General features: G+C 45.8%; 2 protein-coding genes across 2 annotated transcripts; both read left to right on the top strand.

Moving 5' to 3' along the window:
* The first annotated feature begins 530 nt into the window (after nt 1-530).
* Nucleotides 531-5,315, top strand: PIGZ (phosphatidylinositol glycan anchor biosynthesis class Z). The gene is made up of 2 exons (XM_032119194.1): nt 531-661; nt 1,087-5,315. Exons 1-2 carry the CDS (start codon nt 544-546, stop codon nt 2,646-2,648), a joined length of 1,680 nt encoding a protein of 559 aa, XP_031975085.1. The 5' UTR covers nt 531-543; the 3' UTR covers nt 2,649-5,315.
* Nucleotides 5,286-9,615, top strand: LOC116448909 (translation initiation factor IF-2-like). The gene is made up of 5 exons (XM_032119949.1): nt 5,286-5,907; nt 5,951-6,189; nt 6,269-6,450; nt 7,224-7,362; nt 7,925-9,615. The coding sequence occupies exons 1-5, from the start codon at nt 5,286-5,288 to the stop codon at nt 7,994-7,996; spliced, it is 1,254 nt and encodes a 417-aa protein (XP_031975840.1). The 3' UTR covers nt 7,997-9,615.
* The last annotated feature ends 5,097 nt before the right edge of the window (nt 9,616-14,712 follow it).

The raw sequence follows: 14,712 nt of genomic DNA, 5'->3' as shown, positions 1-14,712 counted from the left end.
GCTGGGATGTACCTAGAGAAGGGTTTGGAGCACAAGTCCCATGAGAAAGCGGCTGAGGGGGCTGGAGGTGTTCAGCCTGGAGGAGGCTCCAGGGTGACCTTATTCCGCTCTACAACTCCGTGACAGGAGGGTGTAACCTGGTGGGGGTCAGGCTCTTCTCCCAGGCAGTGACAGAATGAGAGAACACACTCCTAGAACTCTCAAACTGTGCCACGGGAGCTCAGGTTGGACATCAGGAGGATTTCACAGAAAGGGTGATTAGACACTGGAACGGATTGCCCGGGAGGTGGTGGAGTCACTGTCCCTGGGGGTGTTTAAAGAAAGGCTGGACGTGGCGCTGCGTGCCATGGTGTGGTTGACACGGTGGCGTTGGGTCAGGGGTGGCACTCGATGATCCCCGACTCGTTTCCAGCCCATTGATCCCGGATTCCCTGAGTGTCAGCCGGCGGGGGGCCGTGCGCATGCGCGCCGGGCTCCCGCTGCGGAGCCTCGTCCGTGGGCCGCGCGCCCCCTGGCGGTGCGATGTGAGGGGCCGGGTCCGCCATGGTGGCGCGGGCGCTGTGGGCGCTGCTGGCGGCGCTGCGAGCGGGCTGGTGCCTCCTGCCGCAGAGCGGGTACCTGCACCCCGACGAGTTCTTCCAGGCACCCGAGGTCATGGCAGGTAAGGCGTGCGCCCGGGACGGGGTGGTCCCGCGCTGGCTCGAGGGGACGCGAAGCCGCACAGCCACGGGCACCGTGTCCCGCATCGCCGGGCGGATGGGTGTTCCCGAGGGATCCCGCTCCATGACACAGCGCGTCCCGCAAGCCGGGCAGGAGAGGATCTGCAGGGCTGGCCGGGTGGGTGGGTTCCTGCTCTGTGCTGTCCACAGCGAGTGACGCCTCGAACTACATTACCGTGACAGGCTTCTCGATGCTTTGTGGAAATGAATGGCACACTCCTAGACATGTCAAGATTGACGCCAGTCTTAAAAGTTTAGGAGTTGCTCTGTATTGTGATGCCTGTTATACCAAGTAGGATCCCTAATGCTGAATTACTGAATAAAATGTTATTTATGTATGTATTTTTCTTTTTCTCTCCCTTTGTAGGAGATATTTTAAACCTACAGGTCTATTATCCATGGGAGTTCCTTTCCAGCTCTCCTTGCAGAACAGTTGTTTTCCCTTTAATGACATCAGGAGTTACATACTGGGTGATCAAGTCTTTGCAGCAGTTGGACATATGTTCAAGTTGCATCAACAGCTACACTCTTCTTGTATCTCCTCGCCTGCTCTTTACAATCTTTTCTTTCATACTCGACTACAGTGTTTATCGATTAGCTCCTTTCTGGGGAGCAGATCCATGGAAAGCGCTGGTACTTCTTGCTGGATCATATGTCACACTGGTGTTTTATACAAGAACGTTTACCAACACACTTGAAGGACTCCTCTTTGCTCTTCTCATGGTACTGGTTTCTTCAAAAAAGTCCAGTGGCAGCTCAGCAGAGCCTACAAGCAGCTCTCTCATAGGTGTCATAACAACTGCTGGGTTTTTCAACAGGCCAACCTTTCTGGCATTTGCTTTAATGCCCCTGCTTTACTGGGCCAGTTTAATTGTTGACTCTCAAAAGAGCATTAAAACTCTCATAAACCACTTTTTGAAGCTTATCCTATGTGCATGTTTTACTGCTATTGTTTTCATAACTGCTGACACCTTCTATTTTACCTCCGTGAGCTTAGACAACTTCTACAGCACTAACAAGAGCAGCCTAATTGATGTAATAGCTCAGTTACATGAGAAAATGGTAGTAACCCCCTTCAATTTTCTCAGCTATAATCTTAATCCTCATAATCTTGCACTGCATGGAAGTCACCCACGAGTTACACATTTTACGGTCAATGGAGTAATGCTGTTTGGGATCTTACATATTCTGGCCATTGGTGCTGGCTTTAAAATGCTAAAGAAATACGTCCATCAATTAATGCCGGTCAGATGGTGTTACCGTGGGCCACCTGGGCTGTTGATGCATTCCGAGGGCAGTCCAACATTGCTGCTGTTTTATTTTGTTCCTTTGGCATTTCTCTCCCTGTTCAGTCACCAGGAGCCTCGGTTTCTCATCCCTCTTATCCTGCCGTTGGTCCTGTTCAGCTCTTCACCGAACAGAGCTGTGAAATGGAAACTCCTCCTTGTTCTGTTCAATCTTCTGGGGGCCCTTCTGTTCGGATGCTTACACCAGGGAGGGCTGATTCCCTGTTTGTTTCACTTGGAGCAACTCATCCATTCTCCAGCATCCTCAAGCTATCCACGGCACTACACTCTGCTCTTTGCGCACACCTACATGCCTCCAAGGTCTCTGCTCAATATCAAGAAGACAGACATGCATGTGGAAGTCATTGACATGGCTGGGTCTGGAGAAGAAACCCTCTGCCAGACAGTAGAGGAGCAAGCAAGCAATTTTACCTGCAGCGACTGTCACATCTTTATTATAATCCCTGGTACGGTCAGAGCCACAATTACAAAGTGTGGTGTCTCATTCAGGAATGAGACTTTGATATTTCCTCACTTATCAATGGAAGACCCACCACGAATACCTGTCCTATCCAGTGGAAATTGGAGGAGTCACTTAGGACTTTACATCCTTGAGCTAAACAGAGATCATCAGAGCCTTTAGATTTTAGGAGAACAAAGTTTTAGGTTTTTACTTTATTTGGGTGCTGTGAGACCTTCCTCCTTCACACATCCCCCTTTCAGCACCAGCAGTGGCACTGGGAGCTCTCCCACATCTCTTTATTCCCATTCCTCATGCTCTTAGGGTAGCCAGTTCTGGATAGAACCTGCTTTAAATTTGACTTATTCAGCCCTGTGGTGTTTCATATGAACTTTTGTAATTCTCCTGATGAGAGGGGATGAAATCAGAGTCCCCCAAAACTGTGATTGAAGTGTAGCTGTTTCCATGTGAGATTTATTTTTGAAAGCTCTTATAATCTCTGACAGGGTTTGGGGACTGCGGGGTGTTTACTGATAATAGGTATTAATTCAGCTGCTGGAGAGAGGTTACAGGGCTAGAAAAAAACTGGTCTGACTCAGTAATCTTTTATTTTATGCTCTTTAAAATTCATTAGACCAGACTGCAGTCACAGTACTGTACCACTGCCTTGGGTGGGTCCGTCTTGAAAAATCCCCAGCACTGATCTGGCAGAATCTGATTTAGAACATGGAAGATGCTTCAGCCTAAGTACTTGTGCTAAATCCTAAAATCCAAGCTTTGCCTGTTTAGCCTTCCTTGCCACAGTTCGATCCTCGTGAACGTGCTACCCACGTACCGCCCCGGGCAGCTCGGGAGGACAGCGCTGTGATGGCATCAAGCGTGTCCGAGGTTCCGCGGCTGCAGATCGGGCGCTCCCTCCTGCTGCTCTGTCACGACTGTCACTCCGGCAGAGGTCCTGCGGGAGCTGGATTGAGGAGCTGCGCAGGCAGAAAGCGGGTAACTGGGAGGGATTTAATCCTTCATGCCATTGGACCAGAAGAATCTCTGAACGGGCTCACCACAGAGCAGAATCCCTCGATTCCGGTGCCGTGGAGGGAAGGCAGCCCCGAGGGAGGAGCCGCATCCCCTGCGCCCCCTCCCCTTGCAGTAACTGCTCTCCATTAAATCAGCTCAGTGGGAATGACGGCTCATATCCTGGCTTTCCACTGGAGAGCAGTCTCCTTTTAGACTGGACACCAAGAACTGGGCTTCAGCTGACCATGGTGTATATGCTCAATAGCACAGAATGACCTACAATCTTTGGTTTTGCCTGGGTGAACTTCTGGATCCAAAACATCCTGACTTGGCACATGCATTGTAGATCAAGCCTCTCTCTCTGAAACAAATCTGACATCTGAATTATTTCTGCTCACAAAGGTGGTAATGCTTTTGGCAGTTCTTCACCCACTCAACCTTACATAAGGTCTTAAGAGACAGGTTTTCAACAGAGACAAGAATAATACAGGTTGATGCCAGGCTCTAAAGAGAAGCTAGGAAAAATCAATGTGCGAGGGATTTGCCTGTATTTTCCAACCTATAGGTATGACCTAGATGTTTAGGGAACATAGCTCTTGTTCTCTTGTAAAGCATTTTGTGTTGCATTCCCTGTATGTTCACCCACATCCTTCATTCCTCATTGCTGACCTGCCTGTAAATTAAGGGGGTGTGTTTGGGGGAAGGCAGGGGGAGAGGAGGTGCCTGTCTGTTTGTACTGGTGACTCACAAAGTAGTGTAAGTAGTTGTGAAAGCATTGTGACAGCTAATGTATTTTCAAAATTAATTTTCTTTTTGCTCTCTTACACTGGGATGACACAACTGTGTGCCACAGCTGGTACTCCATGTCCAGCTTCCCATTTTCAGCTTTCTTGAACAACCTTAGTCTTGATAATTATTTTCATAAAACTTAAGAATTCTGGCAGTCTGAGTGGGGAACATCTTGAAACTCTTGGGGGATGCAATGGAGCACCATTCCCATAGGATGATGACTGCTCTACCACTGCACAGGTAAACCTGCATAGAGCCAGCAAGGGAACCTGGACTAAAAGTACCAGCTCAGATTGACAATATACTGCTTTTGTCTCACCACCCAGACCGTTACAATTTACACTGTAGATGGAGTTTCTCCATCCATGCACACCTACCTGTCTTTGTTGGTGAGGGTTTAATTTTACCAGCAGTGCAGGAAACTGTATCTCAGACAATGTACAAGGTTGTTCTCACCTGGAATGATACAAGTAACAGAAGTGACCCTCCCCAGTTAATTGAGCCTCTACTCAGCTGGATCAAACCGTGAAACATGCTCTGAAGGAAGGTTAACTGCTGTAGTGTCATAGATGTCATCAGATCCAGCATCTTAAGCAAACCTCCCCAATGCATTACACATGATGAATGCATCCTTTTCCATTACATATCTGTATTTCCCTTTATATGTAGGGTGGCTCTATTGGTCATTTATTTTCCCTGTAAACCCTTCTTGCTACAATAGACTTGAGGTGTGCTTTTAGGATAGCTACTGAATTTCTTTTACCCCCCTGTAAGATGTCCATTATCCTGTCCATCATCATCAACACTTAAAACCCTTTTGGGAACAAAATTGTATCAAATATAGAGTATTACTGCTGTATACACAGACATTGTTACAGGTACTCCCGTGAGAATTGTGGTTTTATTTCAAGTTTCTTATCAAGCACCTAAAAGTGACAATCTTCACAGCATTGTGGATGATTATTACGTGAGTCTGCTTGTTCCTGAGAACCGTGGAACGTGTATACTGTCTTTGAAATGGAAATCCATCACACCGATGGAGGAGCAGCTTCCCGTGTTCATGCTTTCCGGAGGAGTCGTTTCAGGCCATGCGATGTGGAACGCACCGTCCAGTCCGCAGCTCGCCATCCACAGCCCGGGCACCGCCGGGGTCCGGAGCGGCTGCCGGGGCCCCGCTGTCACCAGCGCCCGGGGCCCTTCACCCGCCGGCTCCAACACACTCCGTGTGCTCGAGCGCTCGGCGCAGGAGAGCGGCGGCGGTTCCCGTCTCCTCCCCAGCGCTGTCCGCAGCTGCCTCCCGCTCGAAGCGGCGATCACGGCGCTGAGCCGGGGCGGCCACCGCGGCCCGGCCCGCGCGGCCACGGCCACCCCCGCGCACGGGCGCCGTCCTTGAGCTCGGCGAGAAAGGCGTCGCGCAGGCGAAGCAAGCGTGGGGCCAGGTCGCGCTGGCCGCGGGTGAGGGCGGCGGCGGTGACCCGGGCGGCGGCGCGGATGGGCCGCGACTCCGAGAGCCGCTCCACGAGCCGCGGGCTGGACAGCAGCAGCAACAGCGCCCGCAGCAGCGCCATGACCACCACTCTCGCGAGACCCGGCGCCCGAGCGTCCCCACGCACAGGGCTCCCCGCGCCTCTCGCGAGAGGTGCCGCGCACCCCGCCCGCCGCACTCGCGAGAGCCGCGCACCGCCTCGCCATTGGCTGCGCGGCCGGCGGCGCGTGCGCGGGGCGCGGGAGGGCGCCAAGGGGCGGCCGGGCTGCGTGGTGTCGGTCGGTCCTGGGCTGGGTAGGACCCGGCCGGGCCTGCTGGGTTGGGCTGGCCTCGGCCGGATCGGGCGGCGCCGCCATGAGCTGCGGCGGAACGCTGAGCATCCTGCGCAGCGACTCCTACGCCGAGCTCAGCCAGTACCGAGACCAGCACTTCCGGGTGAGCAGTGGCCGGGGGCGGGCGCCGCGCGGTCCGGCCGGGCCGGGCCGTGAAGTAACGCTGTGTCCTTGCGGCCCAGGGGACGCGGTACGACCAGGAGCGCCTCCTGAGGAAGAGCTGCACGCTTTACGTGGGGAACCTGTCCTTCTACACCACCGAGGAGCAGATCCACGAGCTCTTCGGGAAAAGCGGCGACATCAAGAAGGTCATCATGGGGCTGGACAAAGTGAAGAAAACCGCCTGCGGCTTCTGCTTCGTGGAGTATCCTTGTGCGGGGCGGCAGGAGCGGTCAGGGTGTGGGTGAACTGCTCTGCACTGCGGGCCCTGCGTCGCGGGAGAGCTCTCCGAGGATAAAATTAATCGTTTGCTAAAGGGTCTGTGGGAGACCCTGGTGAAAGAGGGCAGTGCTGGGCTCACGGTTGGACTTGATGATCTTACAGGTCTTTTCCAACCATGATTCTGCGATTCGAACATGCACTGCATGTCGAGCGGGGTTAACAGATTGCTTTCGCTTTGATACTTTAACGCAGACATGCCTTAGGTAGTTGACCTCTGCAGTAAATTCATATTCTCCGTGCCGAGGTAAAAAGGTCTTTCTTTTTGTACACACATACTTGTAAAGTTTCTGTTGGCATCGTTCATGCTTGTCACGTGACTTCATTATGTGCACGTTTCTGAGGATCATTCTGTTACTGGTTCTAGTGAATTCACCAGAATGGTGGAACTTTGCAGCATGAATGGAGCATACCTGGGGCTTCCCACTCATTAGCAGTAGAGCTTTGTGTTGTTAAATGTCAGCGTAATTGACAAACTTAATCCAATACATGCGTTTTTGATGCTTGAATTCCTGCACGTTCCTGCCTTTCACTAGCAGTTTTCTCAGCTGGTGTAGCTTCATAAAAGCCATTGCTTTTTGAAGTAACTGAGCAGGAACCTGGTTAAAGCAAAGACTTGGTTTTGTAGCTCATTTCATATTGTTCTTTTTCCCATGTGTTGAAAGTAGAAGTCCATTTTTTTCATTAACCTATTCTAAGGTATTATGCTAGAGGAGATGCTGAAAATGCAATGAGATACATAAACGGGACCAGACTTGACGACAGGATCATAAGGACAGACTGGGATGCAGGATTTAAGGAGGGTAGGCAGTATGGCCGTGGAAGATCAGGGGGACAGGTAGGTTGTTGTACTGCCTGGGGTTTTAAGGGAATGATTACTTTGCCAAACTTCTTGGTTTTGAATGAGCACAGAACAATTTCAGAAATAGCAACTTAGGGGTCATTGTTTAAGATAACACTGGAACACATCTGATCAATGGCAGTGTAATCCAATGAGAATAAATAACTCTTTCATATATTTCACTAAAAGTACTTGCAGAAACATCTCTTAGCTTCCTGGGGAGATAATACTTACAAGTAAGCCCAGAAAATGTAAGGGGCTGTCAGGAACACACAGGACAGCAGCTGGCTTACCCCAAGTGGAGCAGGTGGCAGTGTTGTACTGCCGAAGCCCAAGACTGGCTATCCTCTCTTGGACTGTGTCCCCAGACACAATTAAAGAGGAAGTTGGGATATGCTGTTCTGGGCTTCTGCGTGATGCGCTTCTGTTTTGTCAGTCAGCTCTGTGTAGCCACTTACATGTTGTGATGTCAGTATAACTGTATTCTAATGGTGTAACAATTTTGAGAAATTGTTTTTCCTTGTCTTTACTGGACTTCCCTTTCTCCCTCCTTCGTAAGGTCCGAGATGAGTATCGGCAAGACTATGATGCTGGAAGAGGTGGCTATGGCAAAACTGTTCAGTGCCAGTGAATCCTCAGCCTCACAAGAGAACCAAATCTGCATTGTGAATGTCCCCAGGCACAAAGTAGGTCTGTGGCACATGTATTCACAGAAACTCCTATTCATGTTTCTGTGAGCACATCCTATGTTCAATACCTCTTCTGTTTTAATACCAGGGTCCAAAGCGTTGCAGAGGACCTGGGAGCAAGGCTTTAAGCATTAGAATGCCTGGGGCTTTGGTCTCGACATGCTGCTGTAACTTACTGAAAGGAACAAAGATGTAACGTTATGGTGCTTTTTTCTTCTCTGGCAAAACTTGATTATTCTGCCACTGGGTTTTGTTTACATTGGTATCACAGGGTGGAGAGCAATGATAAAGGATGATTGGTGGATGTTTCACAGATGAAAGAAAAGGCAAAGAGCCTGAAAAGGAAGTGGAATTTCTAAGGAAATTTTTCAATTTCTAGGGAAGACTTTAGTTGCAGATTTTCTGGGGCTACTGGTTTAGTATCCTTTTTCACTGGTGCTGTTCCTAGAACATTAAATGAACAGACATAATAAAACAAATCAGATTGAGTTCAGGACTCACAAAGTAAGAAGAGAGCAGGAAACACACCTCTGCAGTCTTCTCCAAAGTATAATTGTGATTGCATGACAGAAAACAGCAAATATAAGAATTACAGTAGCTGTTATTTCACAGTTTGAGTATTAGTATTTTGCCCTGTCTGGTAGCTCTCTACAGCCTTAATGTTTGAGGGTAATATCTTCCCTGTGCCTGTAAGGGGTGCATGAAGCCAAATCACCCCCAAAATGGGGTGTTTGAGGACCTGGGGTTATAATGAGAAAGTTTCTTCCCAAAATAGGTTTTCTATTTGAGAAACTTGATTTCATACAAATTAAAAATAGTAACAAAAGAGTTTTGGGAGGAGCCCAAAACTTTCTACTGAGCATGTGATAAGAATGGCAAAAAAAAAATTTCAGGATTGTGTAGCTTGTTGGGTTTTGGTTTTTTTATTTCCCCACTGGATCCTGTTCATAGTGCTTATTGATATGTTGGAATTTTGGTGTACTGCAGACATAAGTTTAAAAAATGTGATCCCAAGATCAATGAAATTGACCTGCTGAAATGAAATCGTTTAAAAGGAACTGTTACAGGGCTTTGGAATTTCTTCATGGACTTCTGAGTTCCATGTGAGTGGCCATTCATAAAGGTTTGTCCAAATACCTTGTTGTCCATGACTCCTTAGAAACTTTTAAGGGTATGTGGAAGTTGACTTTTACTCACTGAAGGTATTTAGGTAATCTTGATGTGTTTCTTGTGTACAGTTAGTCACAACTGTTACTTTAGGTTGCAAAACCAGATTGAACAACTGCTTACTTAGGAAATGTGGTTTTGGGTGGGCTTTGAGGTTTTTTGGCATGTACAGTAAAGCTAGATTTTTGGGATCACTTAGCACTGGTCTGCAAACAAGACTTGGAACAAAGTTATCTTTTCCAATACAATACATTTTATTCTGAGTTTACAGCCTGTAATCTGCTCTAGAATATTGCTGAAGTTTATTTATCATTGTATCAACTTTGTATAAAAAATGTGTTGCCAAAAACTCTAAAGTCACTTTCTTTTAAATAAAGCTGCAACATTAAAATGGTTTGTTACTCTTTTTTTTTTTTTTTACAGAATCAGTTGTATTCAGAAAGGAGCTGTATTCAGACTCTTGGCCACATCCTTTGTTTTAGTCTCTTTTAAGATGGAGAGAATGAATATTCTTTCCCTTTGACTGGATTTTCAGCCTTATTCATTTCTTACTGGAATTCTGAAAGGTGTTTGGTTAATGCTCTTCATTCTGGTTTGGATTTCTTTGGGTTACAGGACAGAAATTGTGTACTGATAGTGAAGTAAATGTGAAAGTCTTTGGTGTGTAACAAGTAGTTTTCTAGGTGATCTTCCTTACAAAAATGAGGTTTAAAATTGTTTTTTATTGTAAGTACTGCCAGACAGTAATTCTCAAATGAAATGGAGGTGGTAATAAGATTGTCACAACAATTACTGTTCTTTGCTGCTTATGTGCAACGGGTCTGGAAAGAGTCTATTTTAAAGTGAGCTTTTCTGTTTTGAGAGATACCAATCAAAATGGGAGTTAAAACCACATGATGTGTCATGTGAACTCTTAGAATCTCAAAAGCTCATATAGAGGAAATTGAACATGGTTTGATTGTTGCCTTCCCTAATTGAAATGAGATCTGGGTCTGCTGAACCTAGTGTTTAATGAAAGGAACTGAATCAAGTTTTTGAAACTTCCTCTGGAAGCTTTCTGACATGCTGGTGCAGTGTGATTAGATTGTCTCAGAAGGACAGAATCTCCCATGCTTCTTGGACATGCTACTTCATTACAATTAAGAGCGCTTTCATGGAAGTTCAAGCTCTGTGTTAGTGTTTCTAGGTACTTTTTCATCTTAATTAGCTACTTTTATGGAATTGTATCCATAAAGAAAAACAGCAGCTAAGAATATGAGTGTAAACTTAGATATGCCTTGATGGAAGGGAGGCTGTTAGAAATTAAAGCAGTGACGGCTTCAGTCTCTCCCTCAGACTGGTGCAGGCTCATAGGGTGATTTACATGCCTCTCTTAGGCAGCAATGGCTGCAAGTAAGATTTGTATTCACAGCATTTGAATCTTGGTATTACAGGGTAAAATGAGTGGAGTGTAAAAGCATTAGAGGCATTTGTTTCCAATGACTGACAAAATAATCCCATTAGCAGTGTCTCACTGCAGGCTCATTCCAAGGTAGTCTGTGTGTTAGGTTACTTCACTGCCTGGTGCAGCAGACATGTTCCTGCTCAGGTTGGTGCACGCACAACAGCTGTTGGTGTTAATAGTCCTTTCTACACAGACAGTTCTGAAAAAAATACTAAAACAATTTCAGCTAGTATCCAGCACTTCATCTTCCACATCCTGTCGGATTAGGCTTCTTGTGAAGGTAAAAATTTATGAAAACTACTAAAATTGACATGGTTTGTACATGGTTTCATCTCTAGATGAAAGACAATTCTAGCCAAAGGAATGCAATCCACAGGGACTGACCTGCTCATAAACTGTTGTTTATTTGCGTTTCTAAAGCACAAATTGTACCTTATGCCAGAGCATATAAATGAAGACAAATTAAGGTGTACATTTTTCTTTGCAGTTTCAGGTTTCTGCTCCTAGCTGAGTGTATTTGGTACTTTCAGGTGAATATGGGGCCTTACCCACTGCAGGTAGTGTACTGGCAAATGAGAGATGGTGGAGAGAGTGTCCTGGGCTTCCAAACATTGTGGTTTTGAATCCATAAAATGATAGTATCTGTACATTAAGACAGTGTAACTGCACAAAGGTAGGAAGTATTTTGCACCACTGCCAGTAGAGGACAAAGTTGCACGAGAAGAAAGTTTGCTGACCTTGAGAAACTCCTTTCTGAAAGCAGGAGAGATCAGTTCTTGTGTCAGGCTTCCATAATTTTTGAGGATCACCTTCCTGCCATTCTGCTTCCCAACCTGCTTTCTGAGACAAAGATGTGCTTTACTTCACTGAAGTAATATTCTCCAAGATTATTTTAGCTTCTACCTGAAGGCCATTTGAGTGTCTATTTGGGTTCTTTCCAGAAAAAAAAAAAAAAGATAAATAGGAAGCCGGAGTCGTCTTTGCAGCTCGGAGTAGCTGGTGAGTTCAGATGTGACGTGAGTGTTTCCTTCAGCGGGAAGATGAAGTTTGAGCGTGGAGCACCCGAGGGGCAGCTCCGGTGAGGTGTCGGTGGCCCCCTCTGGTGACGAGGGGGGCAGCTGCTGGGAGCGGCGCGGGGCAGGGGCTGCAGTTGTGCCGTCGAGATTTTACTTTGATTTGGTTGTAGAAATGACTAAAAACGTGATTTTCATCAAGGAGATAATTTTAATCTGTAGACCATTTCTCAGAGTGGAGGCAAACGGAGGTCAGGATTTGCAGGTTTGTAGCCCATTGCTGTTATCTCTGTTTAGCAACAGCTTAATTACTTTTTCCACTGGATTGTGATATGCGGTGGTGTGTGGTGACTTCTCTCCCTGCTCCCAGCAACCTCTTCGGATCTTGCCAAAGCACACCCATGATATTGGAGGAGGGCTTGACTCTAAGATACCCAATCCGTGTTTCACAATCTCACATTAATTGTAGTTTGTGTTACTGTGCCAGCAGATCTTGTGCCAACAGTCTGTTTTTCGGTCTCTAGCAGGTTATAAATTGAAGTTCTCTATTGCACACAAAGTAAGTGTCTGCAGCTTGACAAGAAGTTAGGCAGGGTTTTAAATGTCTGGTTTGTTTCTGTAGAGTCACAGTAGTCCTTCAGGGACTTTGCAGGCTTAAATGTCTGTTGCTTCTGAGTATCCCTCTGGGAAAGTGCCCTTTTATTTAATCTTAAAAATTTTTTGTCTGATTCATAGGAGGCTGATGCTGCCTCCTGCCAAGCCTGTGGTGGATGAGGTGCTTGGTCTCCTCAGTCCTCGTGCTGGCAGGGCTGTCTTTGCTAACTAATATGTTTCACAGCACAGTAACAGGTGAGAGTAAAGTAGACACACAAGTAGGTGCAGTAATCGCAGTGTGCATGACCTGAGTGAAATGTAGATTATTATTTTTTTTCACATTTGGACAAATACGAGTTATTCCTGGTGTAGGATTTTATTGCTTTGAAGGTGCTCCAGCAAATGCTTTTGAAAACCCTTTCACACCTGTTCAGTAAGAGTTGCAGTCCTGCTTGAGTATTCCTCCCAGAATCTTTCTCTTTGTCCTCCAGTGCTCATCTCTGACTACATAAAACCTGCTTGTATTTTGTTCTGTTATCCTCCTACCAAGTCTAGACAAAGCCAGTTGTTTCTGCCCTGACCGGAAAAACTGCCACTGTTCCAGAGGCTGTATGAAGGGCTGAGTCAGGATTTCTGACACCAAGTTGCATAGAGAAAAAGTGAAATACCTTCCGTCAAAAAACAATGTGAATTAAGGTTTACTCAGTTAATGACTGGGAAGACATCTTTCTTGTGTGCCTTGATGAGTATGTTTGTGAAAAGAAGACTGTGATTTAAAGTAATTTTGTTGGGTTTAATTTATTTAATTGGAGCTGTTTCTGATTTCCTTTTCAAGGTGGGCCATCTCATAATTTTTCTGGGACGATGTGTTCCAAGTAGAATAGTATTGAACCACAGTTTCTGTTTTTTCAGGTAAAATTAAAAGATGTCTTTTCTCATAACATAATTTGAAAACAAATGAGAAATAAGATTTGCTATTTTGCTGTTTATCCAGTTACATGCAACATAAATATCAGAATAAATTAGTCTAATTGAGTCACCTTGTCATTACATTTCTGAACAGTGAAGCTTTTCCCTTCTGTACCAATCTCTCCCTGGAAGCAACAAGGTGCAAAGAAAATTCTGATTTTCTAGTTAGAATAGGTAAGAATATGTTAAGTGCCAATAATACATACTTGTATTATAGTTGTACATCTGTACCTCACATGCACTTTGAATTGCATTAGAGTGTTTTTGTTTCAGTTTTCTGACTTTATTACTTTAAAATAATGCTCCTATTTTTTATGCTTTGTGTCTTCATTTTATGGGGAATCTTCCTGTTATGAGAAAGTGCTGCTAGTCTGTTCAAATTAATTGATTATGAGTTGGTCCTTTTTGTTGTGTGTTTGATTTTCTGTAATATCATTGTTTCATATCTTAAATTACTTTTTTGAAAATAAAAGCCCTGTCAGCTGCTCCTGCTGCCACAAGATGTCGTGAGAAGCCATGTCTGGCTCCAGGATGAGTCAGGGCTGCCAGGATTCTCAGTCAGCTGAGGAGCTGTTGTGGAAGGAACGATGTGTTCTGAAAGCATCTCATCTCACTGTTCTGCTAAAGCAGCATCTGCATTTCTTGAAGAAACTCTTGCGTATTAGAATTCTGCTTGAAACAAAAGTGACTGGTGACTGATTAAACTGTCTTCTACATGTCCTGAAGCAGTAGAGTTAGGAGTGCCTTAAGGTTGCTGATGTGTGGGATGCCTCACAACAGCATGCACCATAGAACTGAAAGGTCGTGCAGGCTGGCAAAGGAGTGGCGTGTGATTTGGGTTTTGTAGGGGTTTTCCCCCCTTTGAACTTACTCCAGTAAGAGGAAGAAAATATTTCCACAAACTGGAAAGAACTTCTTCCCATTAAATCTGCACTTCTGCTTGTGCTTTAAATTCCCAGCTGAATTTGCTCTTTGGAATCTTTATATTAATGTGAAAAAGCCTTCAAGCAGCAATCTTAAAAAGTTCCATCCTGCACAGATGCCAGGAGCAGGTGTGTGCTGGTATCTGAGCTTGCCAGGGGGACATTCAGGAGAGATTTTAAAGTTCCTCAGATCTCTCACACCCACTCCCTGAGTCATGGTGGATGTTTTGATGAATTGTTTTATAGGGTACAGTCCTGTCAGGAACTTCTATCTCCCATGGAGTTCAGTGAGATCTGTGTGCATAGTGCTAAATTACTGGATGTGTTTTAATGAATTTTGTCTACTTAAGTCTCCATAAACTAAGCATGTAACATGCTGAGACACCAGGCAAATTCTTGAAAGGCCTTTGGGAACAGCATTGACTCCTGAGTTGTATCTCAAAGTGAGTTAGGGAAGCTGAGCAAAACAGTGTCACAAAAAGTAATGAGAGCATTTTGAAAGGGATTCTAAAAATTCCTCAGGATAATTGTCCAAAATCACGTGCAGG

Source organism: Corvus moneduloides, chromosome 10 (genome assembly GCF_009650955.1).
Source record: "Corvus moneduloides isolate bCorMon1 chromosome 10, bCorMon1.pri, whole genome shotgun sequence".
In the NCBI taxonomy this organism is placed as follows: domain Eukaryota; kingdom Metazoa; phylum Chordata; class Aves; order Passeriformes; family Corvidae; genus Corvus; species Corvus moneduloides.
Note: the sequence above shows the minus strand (reverse complement) of the source record. Positions and strands in the feature narration are given on the sequence as shown.